This window comes from Calliphora vicina, chromosome 5 (assembly GCF_958450345.1).
Source record: "Calliphora vicina chromosome 5, idCalVici1.1, whole genome shotgun sequence".
In the NCBI taxonomy this organism is placed as follows: domain Eukaryota; kingdom Metazoa; phylum Arthropoda; class Insecta; order Diptera; family Calliphoridae; genus Calliphora; species Calliphora vicina.
Window position 1 is genome coordinate 39,929,218 of NC_088784.1, and position 19,830 is coordinate 39,949,047.

General features: G+C 29.6%; 1 protein-coding gene across 5 annotated transcripts in view; it reads right to left on the minus strand.

Annotated features, from left to right (window-relative positions):
- The window catches only part of fus (fusilli), a 112,265-nt gene that overhangs the window by 34,335 nt on the left and 58,100 nt on the right, over positions 1-19,830 (minus strand). For all 5 annotated transcript variants that reach the window (XM_065513893.1, XM_065513894.1, XM_065513891.1 and 2 more), the window contains exon 3: positions 9,722-10,165. In XM_065513893.1, coding sequence (XP_065369965.1) covers positions 9,722-10,165 — 444 coding nt within the window. The remainder of the gene's footprint in view (positions 1-9,721; positions 10,166-19,830) is intronic.

Sequence of the window (19,830 nt, forward strand, 5' to 3'; positions counted from 1 at the left end):
CACGGGGTAATCTACGTGCCAGGCTTTTAGGTGAGTGATACTTTAGTACCCTCTCCGAGTTATCTGTGAAGGAACTAAGGTGCATAGAGGCCTTTATCAGGGAATGCAGATGGTTGATAAGACCGGACATGCAAATTGTACCAGCAACCATCCCATGATGGTTTGCGTTATTCGAATTCTTTGAATTCTTAACCTCCCTCCTCCTTCTCCTCACATTTTATCTACAATCTAAGTTTCACTGTAACTCAATCTATAGATTTCCCTTTTCTTTCTTTCTGTTTTCATTCTCTTTTCAGGTATCACAAAGGGAACGATTATTGGACCCAAGTGAGCTGTACGAGACTAAGGTTTTGGACGGCTGCCATACCATACACCAGTCTGAATACCATACCATATACCAGGCAGACACTGCATAAATTTGTCATTCCGTTTGTAGTTTTTACAATATTCATTTGCGGAGCAGAGCTGTAAATTAATCATTCTTTTTTGATTTTAATTCGTTACGAATTACTTAGCTAAATTTTGAATTAATTCGTATCACAAAAAAAAGGAATTGAATGAAATTTGAATCAATTCAAACGAATTAGCCAAAAATGAATTTCTGAAAAGAAGTTGCAACTCGTTTTCAATTCAAATGAATCTGTAAAATGAATTGCAATTCATTTCCAATTCAAGTGAATTTGTTAAAGTGAATTGCAATTCATTTAAAATTCGTTTGAATTGAATTGATTTTGAATTCATTCAAATTAATTATAACAATAAATTGCAATTCAAGTGAATGAAATCAAGAGCAGGTCTAGGGGGAATGAAATTTAAATTTAAATTTCTTTCAGCAAATAAATAAAATTTTCCCATTTTTATGGGATTTTCGCTGATTCCTAATAATTCAATTCATATTCTGTCGCTACCTGACAATTCCAGTATATCATGGGATTTCAAATCTAGGTGATATTCAAAACGAGAGTATTGCATGCTGTCTTTTCTGAATCCTCTGAATAAATGGCTCTATTTTTCATTAAAAGTTCCTCAAAGCAATATTATTATATATTTTTATGAAACAATATACATATGTATGCTTGTATTTGCACAATAATGAATTCTCAAACTTAAATGAAAAACTTTATCGCAAAAAAATCCACAGCATCGATCTAGTAAACTTGCAAAAGTTATTACAGCGTGAAAAATGCGATTCAAATGCGTCAACTTAAAATAAAAAAACCATTAGCAAATGTACTTAAAAATGCAACATGTAATTATTTTTCAATTAGTTGCAATTATTAAATATTTTAAACAAAAACATCAATCAGTTATCGAGATCTGTCTTGTCCGAAGCTTAAGTGTAAAACATTAACCAGTATAAAAACATTACTGGAATTTTTAACATTTTGAAATGTAAATGAAACTGTATAAATTACTCATAACACAACTGATTTCTCAGCACACTACATAACTCTGAATTTTAATGGCTCAGGCAAAAATTTCCAAACGCACTTGCAGAGGTAAAGGAATCTGTTCTGCAGTTACCAAATCAATGGGCCACTACATTTAGACTTGGTGAGTATTAACCCTAAGAAGAAGAAAATGGGTCTCTTTATAAAGAAAAGTGCAGCTGACTTTAACCACCCAAAATTGGAGGAGAAGTCTTTATGCTATCAAAGCAACATTTCCGGAAGTAATATTTGATAATACATACATTACAATGGATACCGGAAAGAGTAAATAATGTAATCATCTTGGAAACTAATGAGAAATTAGTTTTATTTCACTTATTGAACGATTGAATAGGGATGTTGGATTGATCATATCAGGGCACGAAGGTACACTGCTACTGAAACAATATGCAGAATTCTCGAAATGCAATCGCTTCACTTATGTATTATGTAATAGGCTTTAAGAACACAAATCAGGCTTTGTCAGAATGGACAATGGTTAATTACACAGGGCAACAAAATCAAAAAAATTTTTGAGGCTTTTTAAACCACTACTCAATTTTAATGTATTGTGGTTCCAGTTGCACAAATATGATCCAAATTTTAAATTCTATGGAGAAGTTTTTTTTAAATTTTTTTTCTAAAATTGTGAATTTTTTTAGATATTTCTCCACATAATTTATGATAACTCAAAAAGGGTTAGACCGATATTATTGAAGTAAACTAAGAGAAGTTCACATTAACATAATCTTTAATCTGGTTATATATTACTTTTTAATCGGCTCAGTAGTTTCGGAGTTATATTAACAAAGTGAAGCAAAAATATATTTTTTACGTGAAAATAGCTAATTTTTGTGGTTTAAAAAACTCATGAAAAATCGAAAACGCCAGAACTTGTTCAGGTTTTTTACATTGTCACAAAGCCGCATATAATAGCAACAAAATGATATATCGAGGATAAAAATCGATTAATTCCTTTCGAATTTATTCACAATTAAGTGAATTCGCTCATTTTCCCAAAATTTAACTTTTTCGTTTGATATACATAAAATTGAGTAGTTAATGTTCTTCTTTCGATTGGTTGAATTTTGAAAACATTTTCCCCATACTATGTAAAAATTTTCACATATATATTACGTTTTAATCAGCTAAATAGTTTCGGAGTTATAATAACAAATTGAAGCAAAAGATATATTTTTTATGTGAAAATATCAAAATTTTTTGTTTTAAAAAAATCGTGAAAAATCGAAACCGGTAGAAATTGTTTAGATTTATTACTTTATCGCAAAGCCACATGTAATAGGAACAAAATGAGATATCGATCATAAAAATCGATGAATTATTTGCGAATTTATTCACAATTAAGTGAATTCGCTTATTTTCAAAATGGACCATTTTTTCTCAAAACAAAGCTTATATATTGAAGACCTATTTGGTCGCTTAGTGGAATGCGAGTTGGATATCTATCAAAATAAATGTCTTGTAACTCAAAACATACAATTTTTGACTTTTTTTGCAAAATCAAAAACTTTGTTGACGTTTTTTCAAAATGGAATTTTTTTAATTTTTTTTTTTTGTTCAAGGGGTTTTCCTTGAAGAACTTTTTGGTCGCTTAGTGCAATGCGAGTGGGATATCTAAATATTTTGTAACTCAAGACATACAATTTTTGACTTTTCTTATTGCAAAATCGAACTTGTTTTCCAAAACATTTTTGGTCGCTTAGTGGAATGCGAGTGGGATATCTATCAAAATAAATATAACATTTTAGTAAAATTTGGACTATAAATTTTGGCAAGTTTTGACTTGAAATTTTTACGGAACTTTTGCACAGAGATAGTTTTGAGTCTTAGTATATATTGGAAACAAGTTTTATAAAGTTTTTATCGTCTGCTGTAAAATGCGGAAAATGGTTTATACGCCCTAATACGCATCCATGCTTCATTCATATGTCAATATATTAAAATCTGGCTTTCAATAAATTGTCTCGATAAATATCTAAATTTTCACACATTCAAAGTTGCCATAAAAGTGGGTGTGGTATTGGAAATACCGATGATCGAATTATTTTCCTATTAAAAGAAAATTCTTTAAATATTTGTTTTTGAAATTCACACTTTATTTTTTAGCATTTTTCCATGTGGTCATAGTTGGTTTTTGCCCATAAATTCATATGTACAAACTTACGACATATTTATTAATATTGGTATTTTTTCTGTACTTTTTTTGCTAAATGTATAAATATTTACACAGACAGACCATATTGTTATTAGATTCAAATAAAACAAAATCTATTTACGTTTGTTTTCTAATATTTGTTTGTTAAATCAATTAGAAAATCACTACAAAATAACGTGTTAAATTAAATAATGTTGGTGATGCGGTTGTCAACGATTGTTTATGATGCTGCATTTGCAACTTTAAACTGCAAATGTGCAACATTTGTTAAGCTATTCTTCAATCGAGACACTAAGGGATCAGTGCACATTTCAGCGTTTGTTTAATGACATCTTGAGCTGTTTCGTTTTATTAACGCAAATAGCAACAAATTAAGAGTTTTTAAGTTTGTTGTTTTCAGATTTTGAATTTTTTTGTTTTTGTTTCATTATTATTAGATATTTGTTTATTTTTTTAAGTATCAAACAGCGAGTATTTGTGAATAACTTATTTAAATGCACTTTATAGGTGCTGAATTTGTGTCATCACTTGAATTTTGACGTATTTGCATATAAAATTCATATTAATTCATACTCGTGTATTAAGTCAGTCAATTTGTCAGACCCTCTCCATCCGTCCGTCCATTCGTCTGTTTATTTGGGTGTTGTAATGTTTGTTATTTAATTATTATGTCAAGGTTTTTTAGCTTTTAGAGAATCTATAGAAATAATTCTCTTCTGAAAGTTATTAACATGTCATCTTTTTTGTTTTAATATCATCATTATTAGTTTCAAAAATTCAAAAAATAATAAAAAATATATAAGTATGTATGAGTCTGTATCTATAAACTAGTGAGTACATCTCAAAAATAAGATACACGAAAAAAAAAACATTTTTTTATTGTATTTATAAAAAAATTTTAATCGGATAATAATCAACGGTAAGAAATTTGCAACATTTGATGTTGTTGTGTATTCATTGCCAATTTATATTTCTACAACTACTCGTAACATTTTTTACAAATTTATTAAAAATGTTTACATGACACCTGTTAGTCATATTCGTACAGAAAGTAACACCCCTTTTTAATCTGATTAAATAAATGCTAAGGTAAGTATATGAAGGACTTTTAGGAAGTTAAAATGAAGCAAATTGTTGTTGCAGCATGTTAATTTTTTTTTATCAATTTCGTAATCTTTAACTATTTACAACATTTTACTGCTAGTTTCTCTGCTGGAAGGCAATAAATCCATTATAATACAAGTATGGAACAATGATTTTTGAGGGCTTTTGAAAGAAACTTTGCATAAATGCCTGTCTATTCAATATGTTTCATGTTTTTCGATTAGAAGATAAATAATTTTAAAAAACAAGAGATTTTAAATAGCTAGCATATGATGAATTCAATAATGGATTTTTAAATAAATTCGACAAGCCAAAATATTAAAGAAAATATTGAAAATTAAAAAAATATATGAATAATGTCTCATAATCGAGAGAAATTTGTTGGTATTGATTTGTTGCATATTGAATTATTCGATTATATCCACTGATTTGTACGCTACTAACAACAGAAAGTCAGACACTAGGGTTTTCATTCCAATAAAAATTATTCGAATAATCGAGGAAAAAAAATAATTTTTATTCTAATGATGAAAATGAAATTCATTATAAAATACACAGGGAAATCGAAAAAAAAAATTAGGAGATTTTTAAACCACTATACAATTTTGATGTATTGTGGTTTTAGTAATGCAAACATGGTCCAAATCTTAAATTCTGTAGAGAGTTTTTTTTTTAAAAATATTTTTAAGTAAAATTGTGAATTTTTTTAGACCACACAATGATAAAACAAAAATAGTTCGTCCGATTTTATTAAAATATCATTAGAAAAGTTGAGATTTACACAACCTTTAAACCGTTTGTATATTGCGTTTTAATCGGCCTAGTAGTTTCGGAGTTATAATAACAAATTGAAGCAAAAAATATTATTTTTTCGTGAAAATTGCAATTTTTTGTTTTAAAAAATTCATGAAAAATTTAAAACGCAGAAATTGTTCAGGTTTATTGCTTTATCACAAACCCACATATAATAGCAACATAATGAGATATCGATCATAAAAATAGATTAATTCTTTACGAAATTATTCACAATTAAGTGAATACGCTTATTTTCACAATATTTTACATTTTTGTATGATATACCTAAAATTTAGTAGTTAATGTTCTTCTTTCGATTGATTGAATTTTGAAAACATTTTCCTCATGCTATGTATAAGTTTTCACATATATATTCCGTTTCAATCGGCTCAGCAGTTTCGGAGTTATAATAACAAATTGAGGCAAAAAAAAGATTTTTTACTTGAAAATAGCAAATTTTTTGGCTTTAAAAAAATCATGAAAAATCGAAAACGGCAAAACTTGTTCAGGTTTATTACTTTATTGCAAAGCCACATATAATAGCCACAAAATGAGATATGGATCATAAAAATATATTGACTATTTACCAATTTATTCACAATTAAGTGAATTCGCTCATTTTCACAAAATTTTACTTTTTTGTTTAATATACATAAAATTGTGTAGTTAATGTTCTTCTTTCGATTGATTTAATTTTGAAAACATTTTCCCCATGATATGTACAAATTTTCACATATATATTGCATTTCAATCTGCTCAGTAGTTTCGGAATTATAATAAAAAATTTAACCAAAAAAAATAATTTTCACGTGAAAATAGCAATTTTTTGTTTTAAAAAACACATGAAAAATCGAAAACGGCAAAAATTGTTCAGATTTATTGCTTTATCGCAAAGCCACATGTAATAGAAAGAAAATGAGATATCGATCATAAAAATCGATTGATTCTTTTCGAATTTATTCACAATTAAGAGAATTCGCTAATTTTTGTATTCGTTATTAATTTTTGTATTTGTATTCGTTATTCGTTCGAATAATCGAAAAAATTTAAAAAATTAATCGTTCACTCGAATAATATATAAACAAACAAAATTCAACTGAAATAATTGAATACCCTGATTGATACAGAAGAATATCGATTTAAAGAACCTAATTTTTGTCACCCCAAGTTATATTTTTTTAGTAATTTAGATTGAAACATTTGTTTAGAAAGATATTGGGTTATTACAACCAAAATAATTTTCTCTGTGTGACAAAAACAGATACATTTTTATTCAAAACAGGAAAATTAACTTAGTAGGTCGACATAATACAAAATATTTAAAACATTTTACTGGTTTTCGAATTGAATATGTTCGAATATGTACTAAAATATTAAAAATTCCCGGGAATGTATAGATTTTTTAAATATTTCGCGGGAATGGAAAAATTCGTAAAAATTGGGAACATGTTACCAACAAAATTGCCAACACAGGTTCACTAGTTAACAAAGCATTTCGGCCGACGGCATCATTTTATTAATGAACACCAATCTGTGTTTGACTCGAATTTAACGAAATGGAAGTGGACGATATGTGGTTCCAACAAGTAATGTATATGAACGTTTTGAGTTCCAAGATTTTGTGAGGTTTTCTATAGCCGTAGATCTATGTCACAATCAAACGATGCACTTAATTTCAGCCGGATATATGATGCCGAGTCATTCAAAATTGGACCTTTTGGATTCGTTCCTCCATGCGGCGGTCATACCATTTACTCTGGTCGATGTTATGCTCTAATTCGAGTAATTCGATATATATAAATTATTTGTATTGATTTTTTTTTTGGAATACCAATATTTTTAAGAGATTAATGCTAGTTAAAGTGATTTTCGAAAATGGACCGATCATCACAAATTTGGTTTGGATATCTATATAACTAAGATATTTATGAGAACTTAATTATTTTCAGATAGGGCATTAATATGGGGGCTAAGAGAAATAATTGGCCGATTCTAACCAAATACAATAGGTTTCAATCTTTGTCGAATTATCATTGAAATTGCGACCTGTAGTTTGATTACAAGGTTTACGTGGACGGACAGACGGACGGACGAACATCGATTAAGGTTGGTGTTGGGCCAATATTTTTGCACGTTACAAACATCAGCACAAACCCAATATACCCTCCACACTATGGTGGTGTAGTGTATAAATATTATTCCAATATCAATTCACCTCATACCATTTTGTTTTGCTATTTATCGTAGTTTTTTTTTTATTGCAAGTAGTTTCTATAAATCTCATTTCGTATTAACTTGCCTAATAAAATTTACATTAAAGATTTTAAATTCAATTCAGTCGTTGCTGCTGTTTGCAACATCTTTCATCAATGCCAAAGTCTAATGTATAAAGTTCATCATTAAACGCAATAAGTTAAAAAGTTAAAAAAAAAACAATATATTTATACACATATGTATATTAAGGAGTGAGATCGAAAAATTCTTAACATACATATATGTTTATAAAAAAGAAACCACTAAACTTACAGCTTTAATTTTTTTTTTATTTGATTGAAATTATTATTACAATTTACAAAAAAAATTATTTTTATAGTTTTAATCACTAGTGATGAAATTTTGAACCTTTTTCGGAAACCCTTCCATTAACGTTTTTATAGTGCTTTCTGTCACTTTGCTCGAACATGTAGTCCATCTCCGTTTAAAATCTACCACACTTTTGGACACCTTTTTTGTACTCTTCAATTCTCTTTTAACAAGAGCCCAATATCTCTCCACTGGCCTTAGCTCCGGGCAGTTTGGAGGATTTGCCTCTCTTGGTACAAATACCACATTATTGTTCTTGTAACACTCAAGGGCTTGTTTGCCATAGTGACAGGATGCCAAGTCAGGCCAAAAATAAGTGGACACATTATGAAGTCTTATGAATGGAAGCAGCCTTTTTTGTAAACATTCCTTGATGTAAATTTCGGTATTTATAGAGCCCGTTGTAACAAATGAGTGGCTTCTTTTGCCGCAACTGCATATTGCTTGCCATACCAAGAACTTTCTGGGAAATTTTGTCTGCTTTTGGGTCCTAAACTTTTCTTCAACATTCCCTCGAGCATCAGCAACATAAAATTTTTGACCTGGAAGTTGCGAAAAATCTGCCAGAACATACGTTTCGTCATCCATTATGCAGCAAGAATATTTTTTTATAAAACTTGACTTCAATTTCCGTGCTCTGTTTTTGGCCTCTAAATTTTTAGTAGCGTTCCTGTCAGGAACTTTTTGAGCCTTGTATGTTTTTAAACCTGCATTAGCTTTAACTTTTCGTACCAAATAGTCCGAGCACTGAGCTAACCGGGCTGCTTTCCTACCGGATGTGTTGGGAGCTCTTTTGAAAATGCGTTCTATTTTTTTGGCTTTAGAAACATCATGTGGACCATTCCTTCTACCTGAACCAGGTTTTCTATCAACTGACAAGTTCTCCCGGTACTGTTTAATAACATTGGAAACAGTTTGACGGCAGACCTTTGTATGCTTGGCCAACTTTTTGTAAGACCAAGTTGGGTTTTGTTGAAAATATTTAATAATTTCAGTACGCACTTTTTTCTGGTCACTCATTTTAATCAGATTAACAAAAAAATTAATATAATTGACATTACACATAATAACTGACATGTTTTTCAAAGGTAACTTGATCAAAAAAAAATTCAAATAATACTTGGGTTAAAAAATGTAATGAAAAACGTGTGTTAAGAATTTTTCGATCTCACTCCTTAATAACGATATTTAAACAAATACTAGTAATCGTAATCGCACAATAAAAAAAAGGTAAAAACTTGTTAATTGTTTATACTCGTATTTGCACTCGTTGTGAATGTTTGAAAGAATTAAAATTTAAGTGTAAAAACAAACATCATCCAGTGGGTCTTTTTAATCTAATCTGAATTATAAGAACAAATTTGTAGACAAATTTGCTTAATAAGGTTAACAAATGAAAATTCATTTATTCGATTTAATTTTAAAGAAGTTGTAATTGGAAATAATTCAATTGACTTAAGACTTGCGAAGGTTTGACTTTCTTTCCTTGAGGCTCTATTGTCCAACTACAGAGAGACGGACGGACATAGCTAGATCGTCTTAGAATTTTATAAGGACCCTTTTTGGTTCTACGACCAATATTTCGAAATGGAAATAGTGCTGGATATGAAAAATAAACAAAATAATGACATACCTCTTCGATAGCTTCCTGAAGTGGCTTTCCAGCAGCCTGAGCAACAGCAATTGGTAGTTCGATGATATCGACGGGGGCCAACGACGATGGTCCATTTGTGATATTGTTGTTGTTAACAATTGTATTGTTATTGTTGATGGTTGTAGCAGATGTTGGTGTTGATGGTATGTTGGTAGTGGCGTTGATGTTGTTGCTGATGTTCGATTGGGTTGTTGTGGGAGATGTTGGCGTTGAACTGTTATTTGTGATGTTTAAGGAATTTATACTGTTATTTGTTGAATTTAAATTATTACTACTACAACTACTGTTGTTGACAGAATCGGCATATGTGATGGCCAATGGTGGTGATGAGGCGGTATTTGAGGCATCCGATGATGTTGATGTCGTGCGATCCTTAATGAAGGTACCCTCGGGACGTACTAATATCTGTTTGGTACCAATTACCTGGAAATAAATGAAAAAAGAAAATTTAATTACGAAATTGTTTATGATTTTTTGTAGCTAATATTATGTAGTTTTCTTTGCTGTCGGAAATGATGGGTGTCAATTATCAATCAATGAATATTAAACAAATTGGGTAAAAGATATTATTATCTTTAATTTTAGTTCAATTTTGTGAACAGTTTTATAATATCGTTTGAATTAGTTTCATGATCAATTTACCACGACATAGGTTAACAACGCCTTTCACATAAAGAATTAGAACCGGGTTCATATAAATGGTTAGACAGAGTTAAACTTTCCCTTTTAATATCCATTTTACTTATACTGGAAACTTTTTTGTCAGTTCTCCTACCATTAGGATTATAATTTCAAATTTGTTTATTAACAACTATGACAATCTGTTATAATGTTTAATTCATAAAAATACATCCAAGTACCTTGACCTAATTATCTTAAAAAACTAATCAGTTAATTTACGATTCCTTAAATAGTCATAAATCTAATCAGGTTTTGAGGTTTCAGATAACTATTTTGCAAACACTATTTTTTACTAAATATTTGATAGCATTTACTTGTTGGTAATTCTAAACTTAGCCAAAACTATTTAAGTTTAAGAGATTATCTTTAAGAATTATGATCATAACAACCCAGCAAAAACTTGACTTTTCTGAAAGAAGTTAGCTATTTTTCTTAACAGGCATTTTAGACCTTTTAGTACCTTCTTCACAACCTTCCAAACCATCTCATTTAGTCGCACAAACAAATGCAAACATTGTCCAACGTCTCCTCCACTTCCTGATTATGACAACTTCTACAGATATCGTGAAAAGGTATATGGTGAAAAGGCAGATAGACCCGTACAATGTTGGTCATAGCAATCGATTGACGGAAATTATATTCAAGCCATATTACACTTCCCGTCCTACAATTAATCTCTTTTGACCATATTGTCTGTACATAATCGTAGAGTCTCATTAGAATCTATTGCAGTGGTACCCCGGCAAATCTACAAATTTACGCTTCCCCTCTTTGCCAGAGTGTACGCGATATGATTACCGGTTACACATTAGTGCCCTGATATACAATAAGCGTAGAATCTCTTGCCATCCCGTTAAGAGATGCCCTGTATCCCAGTGGGATGTTGCTAGATTGCAGGGCAGCCTGTCTATCTGAATAGATTTTAATGTTAGCACCGTATATCCCATAAAACCTTAGCCAATTAGCCGAAAGATTCTAAATTACAGTCCTTTTAATGGCCGAAATGTCAGCCTGTAAAAAATTATGGGAATGTCCCACATCATTTTAACCAGTCACGTTCAAAATGAAAAATTCTCTGTCGAAGAAAGGCTTGGCTTCTTCGATCCTCATTCGTTGGTCTCATGTAGAAATGACCTAACTCGCATTGTTTTGAAATTGAGTTTTTTAATATTCCAGAAATGGAATGCTAATATCAGAAATATCGGTTTTACAAGCAATTTTGATCATACAGTTTTTATTTTGTTTTTACCTTCACCTGTAAATTTCTCATTATTGGAGTTAGGGCCTTTCTATATGAGACCAACGATATATAAAATATTATTAATCCTTGGACAAACTGTTGTACTCAAAAGGCCTTTTTTTAATTTTCATTCAATTTGTTAAATAGAACTTTTAACCATAGAGAATAGACAGAAACTCTCCTATCAAAGACCTAACTCAGTTGTCAGAATGTATTAGTAGAAAAAACTATGTGAAAACGAAAACAACACTCGTATATGTGATTATTTTGAGTAAATTTTTTGTTTGAGTTTTTTTCTAGTTTCCGCTCTATGTTTCTCTATGCTATTAACCATAAAGCTTTGTCTATCAATTAATATATTTCTGGAAATATTTGTAAAGTATAAGTAATTTGTAAACAATTTCCAGTATTGGTTAGCAATGGAAAATTCAATAGATTTTAAATAAAATGACCAATTCGTTCTTCTGCAAAACAACACAAAAAACTCCTCATGCAAATACACCAATATTAAACTAATACACTCATAAAAAAAATTGAGTAATCCGTACTTAAATCAATCCGGAGCGGTGTCAATAGTAGGGTAAGTACGGAAATGTATACATTTTTAAACATTTTTCGAGTTTAATGTTTTTCTAAAATATTCAGAACCTAAGTAGCTACATATGTATGTAAATTTTAGTCGTCGTGAGTATGTGTTGGACACTTATACATAAAATTCGTTTTAATTTCCATTTCCGTTAAAACCCAGCAAACACAAAGCATTGGCTTTAAAATTATAACTTGTAGTCGAACACTAGAGGTTTGAGAACGATTTGAAAATAAGTTTTCTCAAAAATCCAAATATGTTTTCCTATATTTACTTAAAGAAATGTTACAATTGAGTTGAATATCAAATGAATAAATCATAATTTTGTAAACGTATGACTTGGTGTTCGCTGGGTAGGGTCTATGAATAAAAACATTTTTAGCAGCAATCAAGTGTTTTTTATTCAATACCAAGACACATTGCAATACATGTGTATATTTTATTTATAATGAACATACAAATGAATTAAATTACATTGAGGTGTTTTTTTAAAATCACAAGACAATTCAAATTCAATTTGGCAAAAAAAAACGTAAATTATACAGAAGCCAACTGGACTTGTTTTGATCCATGGGGACATGCAAATAGCTGAGGTTGTTTTTTTTTTTGCTTTGTAACGCATTTATAATAATTTTGTACAGGTTTAACCCCAAAATCGAAACGACTGAAATAGAATTTCACAAAATAAAACAAAAACATTCAGAACAAATTGAAACCGTTTTTTGTTTTATTTATTCTTTTTTAAAAAATGACCACAGAAGTCATAAATATTTCATTACATTTGAAAACAAAAACTTTTTTCATTTCAGATTTTATAACAGCTCTTTCGATTTCAATTTGGAATTTAAATAGAAATTGGTCTTGTACATTGACGTTGACAAAAGCAAAAGCAAATCGCACTGACGTACAAAATTAAATACAATACGTACAGATAAATGTTTGTAAAATAAGTTTATACAATATTTTAATTACACAGTAGAAACTTGTGTATCCTGCTACAAACAATTACATAAATTAATTGTTATAAAACTTTGTACAAAAAATTATAATCAACTGTCAGTTTTAACAAAATAATTTATTAATTAATTAAACTGTTTGTCATCAGTTGTTATAAATATAACGTAATTGTCCTGATATCCTATTAATGACAGAATGTCAAACTCGTTTAACTTTGAAATAAAATATTTTAGTATTTTTTTTACACATGTATCAGATATATGTATTTGGTCCCAAATTTTGATTAATATCAATTGTCAACGTTTTGTAAAATGAATGAATTGGAGCTTCTCACTTTTCAAATGTGAATCCATTTGGTATAATTTTATCATTTGAAACGGCAGCTCTATCGTTAAAGTTATTTTCAGAAGTGGGTCAGGAGTGAGTTCAGAAATATATTATAAATTGTGACCTATACTTTTCGTACAATGTTTACATTGACAACCAGCAAGACGGATATCGATAATTCGAAAGAATATGATTCTCACTATGTTGGTTAAAGGCATACAAATCAACGTTGTTGGTTGCATTTTTGAAATAAAGTTAACTGATGTCTATATCAATGAGATGTAATTCATTTGATCCTTACAACTATAAATACAAAGAGTGCAGAAAGTACGAAAATGTCGAAATCGATTTCAGCCTAACTACAAAAGCCTTAAATTTGATTTTAAGTCCATAAAGTTGACTATTATTTTAAATTTCGTACCATGAATCAAATTTCAAAAATAATTTAAAATATTATTTTAACAAAAACCATTTTGTTTTGATCTTTTATGTACATTTTGATTTTTTAATTTTTAGAAATTTTTTTTTTTTATTTACATTCATTGAAAAATATTTTAGCACAATTTAACACAATTGAATGTATTCATATGTTGGAAAAATGTTTGAAAGCTTTTTTAAAATATTTTTTATGGTACGAACAAGGTACCGTGAAATAGCTCCCAAATGAAATATCTCCCAATGAAATAACTCCACATGAAATAATTCCCATCAAAAATTAAATATAGTATAATGAAATTACTCCCAATAATCGGCGGTTTCATAATTTTAAAAATATTACTCCCAAAAAAAGGAATAACTCCCAATGAAAACTTTTCTGAAGTGAAGCCAGTTTTTGATATTTATGCAAAGTAGAACCCAACAAAAATGAAATAACTCCCAATACAGTGAAATAACTCCTAATTCCCAAAATAAAATGAAATAAAACCCAACAAAAATTTCATTGGGAGTTGTTTCATTGGGAGTTATTGCACGGTACCTATGAACAAAACAAAACGTTACCTTAATATAGAAACGACCTAACTCGTTTTTTCCCAAAATGTATTTTTTTGCATACTTCGATAGATAATCCCGTAATACACCATTAATAAAATAAAATTAAATGTCACATTAAATTGGTTGAAGACCTTCATAAAAGTCTGTGTAAAAAAAAATTGCAACTACAGAACTTTAAGTTTTATTAAGTTATTTTCTTCTCCTCTAAAGTAATGAAAATGTTAGTTAGGGCCTTTCTATATTAAGGTAGCTAAAAGTTCTATTTTAAAATAAAGTCGACTTTAACAAAAATGAACTTTAAAATTTCTTTCATGGTTAGGGTGATTTTGTTTTTTAACTTAGAATGCAACAAAGATGCATCAACAATCACCCATACGACCAACAGAATACAGTGTCGGTCAAAATACATAAAAAACAATACTACTTATGTAAGAAAAAGATAATAAATTAAATTTAACAACTACAGTGATTACACAGGGCAACAAAAATTTTAGAGGCTTTTTGATTGTATTGTGGTTCCAGTAGTACAAATATGATCGAAAAATAGTGAATTTTTTAAGACGTTTCTTCACATAATTTAGGATAACTCAAAAAAGGTTAGTCCGATATTATTAAAATCAACTTAGAAAAGTTCCGTTTATATATTGCGTTTTAATCGGCGCAGTTGATACTGAGGTATAATTACAAATTGAATCAAGAAATATATTTTTTACGTGAAAATAGCTAATTTTTGTGTTTTCAAAAACTCATGAAAAATCGAAAATTGCAGAAATTGTTCAGGTTTATTACTTTATTGCAAAGCCACATATAATAGCAACAAAAAGTGACATCGAGCATAAAAATCTATTGATTCTTTTCGAATTTATTCACAATTAAGAGAATTCGCTCAATTTCACAAAATTTTACTTTTTTTGTTTGAAATACACAATTTTGTGAAAATAAGCGAATTCACCTAATTGAGAATAATTTCGAAAAGAATCAATCGATTTTTATGATCGATATCTCATGTTGTTCCTATTACATGTGGCAAACAAAAAAATTGCTATTTTCACATAAAAAATATATTTTTTGCTTCAATTTGTTATTATAACTCTGAAACTACTGAGCCGATTGAAATGGGGAAAATGTTTTCAAAATTCAATCAATCGATATAAGAACATTAACTACTCAATTTTATGTATATCAAACAAATTCACTTATTTGTGAATAAATTCGAAAAGAATCTATCGATTTTTATCTTCGATATCTCCTTTTGTTGCTATTATATGCGGCTTTGCGATAAAGTAATAAACCTGAACAAGTTCCGCCGTTTTTGATTTTTCCTGAGTTTTTTAAAACCCAAAAACTTGCTATTTTCACGTAAAAAATATATTTTTTGCTTCAATTTGTTACTATTATTACTGAGCCGATTAAAACGTAATATATAAACATATTAAAGGTTATGTAAATTTGAACTTTTCTAAAATTATGTAGAGAAACATGTAAAAAAATTCACAATTTTAGAAAAAAAAGTTTTTAAAAACAACATCTCCATAGAATTTAATATTTGAACCATATTAGTACTACTGGAACCACAATACATCAAAATTGTGTAGTAATTTAAAAAGCCTCTAAAATGTTTTCAATTTTGTAGCCCTGTGTTTTTGTTGCTCATTAATCGAGAGTTCGATATTAAACATTTTCGGCAAATTTGTATTGATCAAATTAATATTAAATCTGAAAAAAAAAATTGTTCATAAAAGTAAGTTGAAAGAAAAGAAACAACACTTCAATGATTTTTTTAGTTGGAAATATATTAAACAATCCAAATATTTCTTTGAGTGATCATGAAAAATAGCAATACACCGCTTAGCATGTGCATTTTTCGCTGTCTCAGTGAAGACTAAACAAAAGAGAATAAGAATATCGTTACCTTAATATAGAAAGGCCATAACTCGTGTTTTTTTAAGTCGAGATTTTTTGGCTAAATATGATATTTATCGAGATAAACGAAACACGAGTCCAGCAGAAGATTTATGGGAAATAGTAAATAAAAAGGTAAATCGAGATCTAAAAAAGTTGTATGATGCTATAAATCAGGCATGGTTTATTTAATAATATCATAAGAAATACTGAAATTAAATTTCGTTATTAATAAAACTGTAATTATATATTTTGGAGTGTTTTTGTTATTTCTAAAATATTTGGAAAAAAGTTTAACATAAATTTTGTAGAATTTATTTTGACGGATACTGTATCTAAATACACAAATCTAAGTTAAAATTTTATTAACAAATTGACGCTAATCTGTGTATGTGAATTAAGTTGTAAAATATTTATGACTTTAAATACAACACTAACAACTTAATTTAACTACTTAGAAATTTTGATTTTTGTAATTTTTTTTCTACAACTATATTTTTTTTTGCTGAAGACTCAATAATATTAAAACATGCACACTTGGATGGTTGTATGTAAATCTATTTATTTATAAATATTATTAAGACCAAAAATATATAAAATATTAAATGACGAAGTGATGGAAGAGCTTGTGTTTAGACATTTTCGGTGTAAATGTATTTCAACTCAAAACATTTGCAACTACATATTACAGGCTTTTGTATGCACTTCTCACTATCTTTTAGATTAAGATAATTCCTTATCTCTGGGTAACATATTTTGGATTAGATAATGTTTTTGGTTTAATGCTTCAACAACCTATTAAAAAATGTCAATAAAGTTTTTTTCTTCTGGCAAAAAAACAAATAGTGCACTGAAAATATTTGAATATGTTAATCATATCTAATTTGAATTTTCTTTCACTATGAGGAGACTAGTGCAGCTTTTTAGATAGAATTTATTTCAGCTCTTACAAATAGGTAAATAAACCTAATATACCAATTATAGAGTATAACAAAAAAAATAATAAAAAAAAAGAAATCTCCATTCGGCTATTTCTAAATGTTATAATCAACAATTAATTACATTTAAATGCTGTTAGTGCAGTAGCTAACATTTTTGTATCTAAATACATTTATCCAATTTATCCAATGTGTATGTACGAGCGAGTGTTCAAAGTAGATGCAATCAACCACACGCAATTTCTTAATACTTGTAAATACAAAATTTACGTAGTTTTTTTATTTTTTATTTTATTATTTTTTCATATTTTCTAAGAGGGGTAAAGATTTCACTTATAATTTGTAGGTTTTAAAAATACAAGCAAGCAGCGAATAAAATAAAAAATAATTTATACTACTGCATATTGTAAATAATTTGATCATTCTAAAGATTTTGTTTTCATAATTCTAAGTATATTTAATATAAAAAAAATCTTTAGAATAAAATGCAAACAATTTTCAAGTTTTATTATTGTTACTGCTTTTTTAACGGCTTAAACGGTGATTAGGCTTGCGAGTATGAAACTGTGATCTTAAAGTTATGAGTCTGACTGACTAATTTAAATAATTTCATTTTATTTCGTTGTCGTTTTTGTTGTTTTTATAATAAATCTCTTGATAATTAGCAGTTTTTTTATACATATTTTAAAAAAAAATGTTTGTGATTGCTCTTACGCAGAGGGAACCAACCTCTGTCTGCACGTTGGTTTGTTTGAAATAGAGTTTCTGAAAATTAACTTAGGGAAGCTCTCTGATAACGTATAAACTGAAAACACTCAACTCTTTTATAAAAACTTTCTGAATTGTCTGGGTTGAAAGAATCATCCAATATTGGTCTTAAAATATAATTGACTGAATTAATATATATGTGATTTTGATAAAAATGGACTTTGCACGTTTCCATACCAAAAAAATGGACTTGGCACTTTTGCATACCGTATAGAGTTACTACGCGAGAAAATTTTCCAGGAATTTTCGGTAATTTTTTTTTTTTTAATAATTTTTGTCGGAAATTTCATTACAAGTTTTCTTTGTATAATTCGATATTGGAGGGGCCTTTAACAATGTGACGCCAGAGACGATTGTTTCGGCTTTAGGCTTGGATATAGATCAGTCTATTATCTGCTTCATAGGTCGAATTCTGACTATACCCTTCTTCCCTTTACCGCGCCGTAATGGGGTGGAACTTATGTTCTCGGATAGTGCGAAGTACCTGGGTATCGTTCTAGACTCCAAGCTATCCTAGAGCTGCTATTTATACCAGTAGAAGGGCCATTTGGAAGTCCTGGGTAATAATTTCAAGATGGTAAAGCCCATACTAATGTTCGGAGTAATACACGTTTGTCATCTGTACAGATGGCTCCAAGTCTGCGATTGGGGTGGGTGAGGGCTTTTATATTGCCTGTTGTCAGTCAGACATATGATCAATGTAGTGTAATTCAAGCTGAGATTTCAGCCATCAAAAGGGCGGTACACTGGATGAAATACTATAGGTTATTTGGTATGAATATCCGAATTTGTTCTGACAGCAAGCCTGCTATGTCTTTTCGACATCCAGATTGTGTGTCTCTTAACGAGATTGCGAGACATTCTTGGTGTCGGGGCACTCTGTTGTACTTGGCAATGCTATAGCTAATAAACTGCCCAAAAAAGGCTCTCGTCTACAAGTCGCCGAGATCTATATTTTGGTCGGTTTACCGCTCTCAGCTCGGACTAGTTTGACAAATTGCTCGGTATCGAGACTTACACGGTCCGTTTATGACCATCATAGGTCAATGTCCCTTACGGGGCTATCACGGGCTCGGCTACAAACTTTAACAGCTGTGCTAACATGGCACTGCTTAATTGGTACGCATGCTAGGAGAATGAACACTCCTTAAGCCGTGCAACACTAGCAAGTCACTTGCGGAAGAACTTCTGCAAGTATTTACTGAAGTGTTTTCACTCAAATCGAAACTTGCGGATGTCTGCTTCCAAAAGTAGTTTGTAGAAGTTATTACGACGAACTTGCTGCAAGAAATTGCAGACGTGTTTCCACACAATGTGAGTAGAGCTTGCAGTAGAGTTTGCCTTTTTTACGAATGACAGTATAAAAATTTCTTGTAGATAAATAAGATTGACAGCTGTATCGCAGCATATTTAATTAAAAAAAAAAACAAAAAGAAGTGTTTGGGTGCAGCGGCGTGAAGATTTAAGTTTCCAAAATACATTACTTGAAGAATTGCGGACCGAAGATTTCATGCAGCTGAAAAATTGCCAGAGAATGTCTAATGATGATTTTGAATACATTTTATCTTCAATTCAAAGAAGTATTCAATAGCAGGATACTAAAATGAGATTGGCTATACCTCCAACAGACCGGCTTTTAGTTACTCTTCCAAAAAAAAACTCAAAACAAAACTGAAAACAGAAGAGAATACCTCAA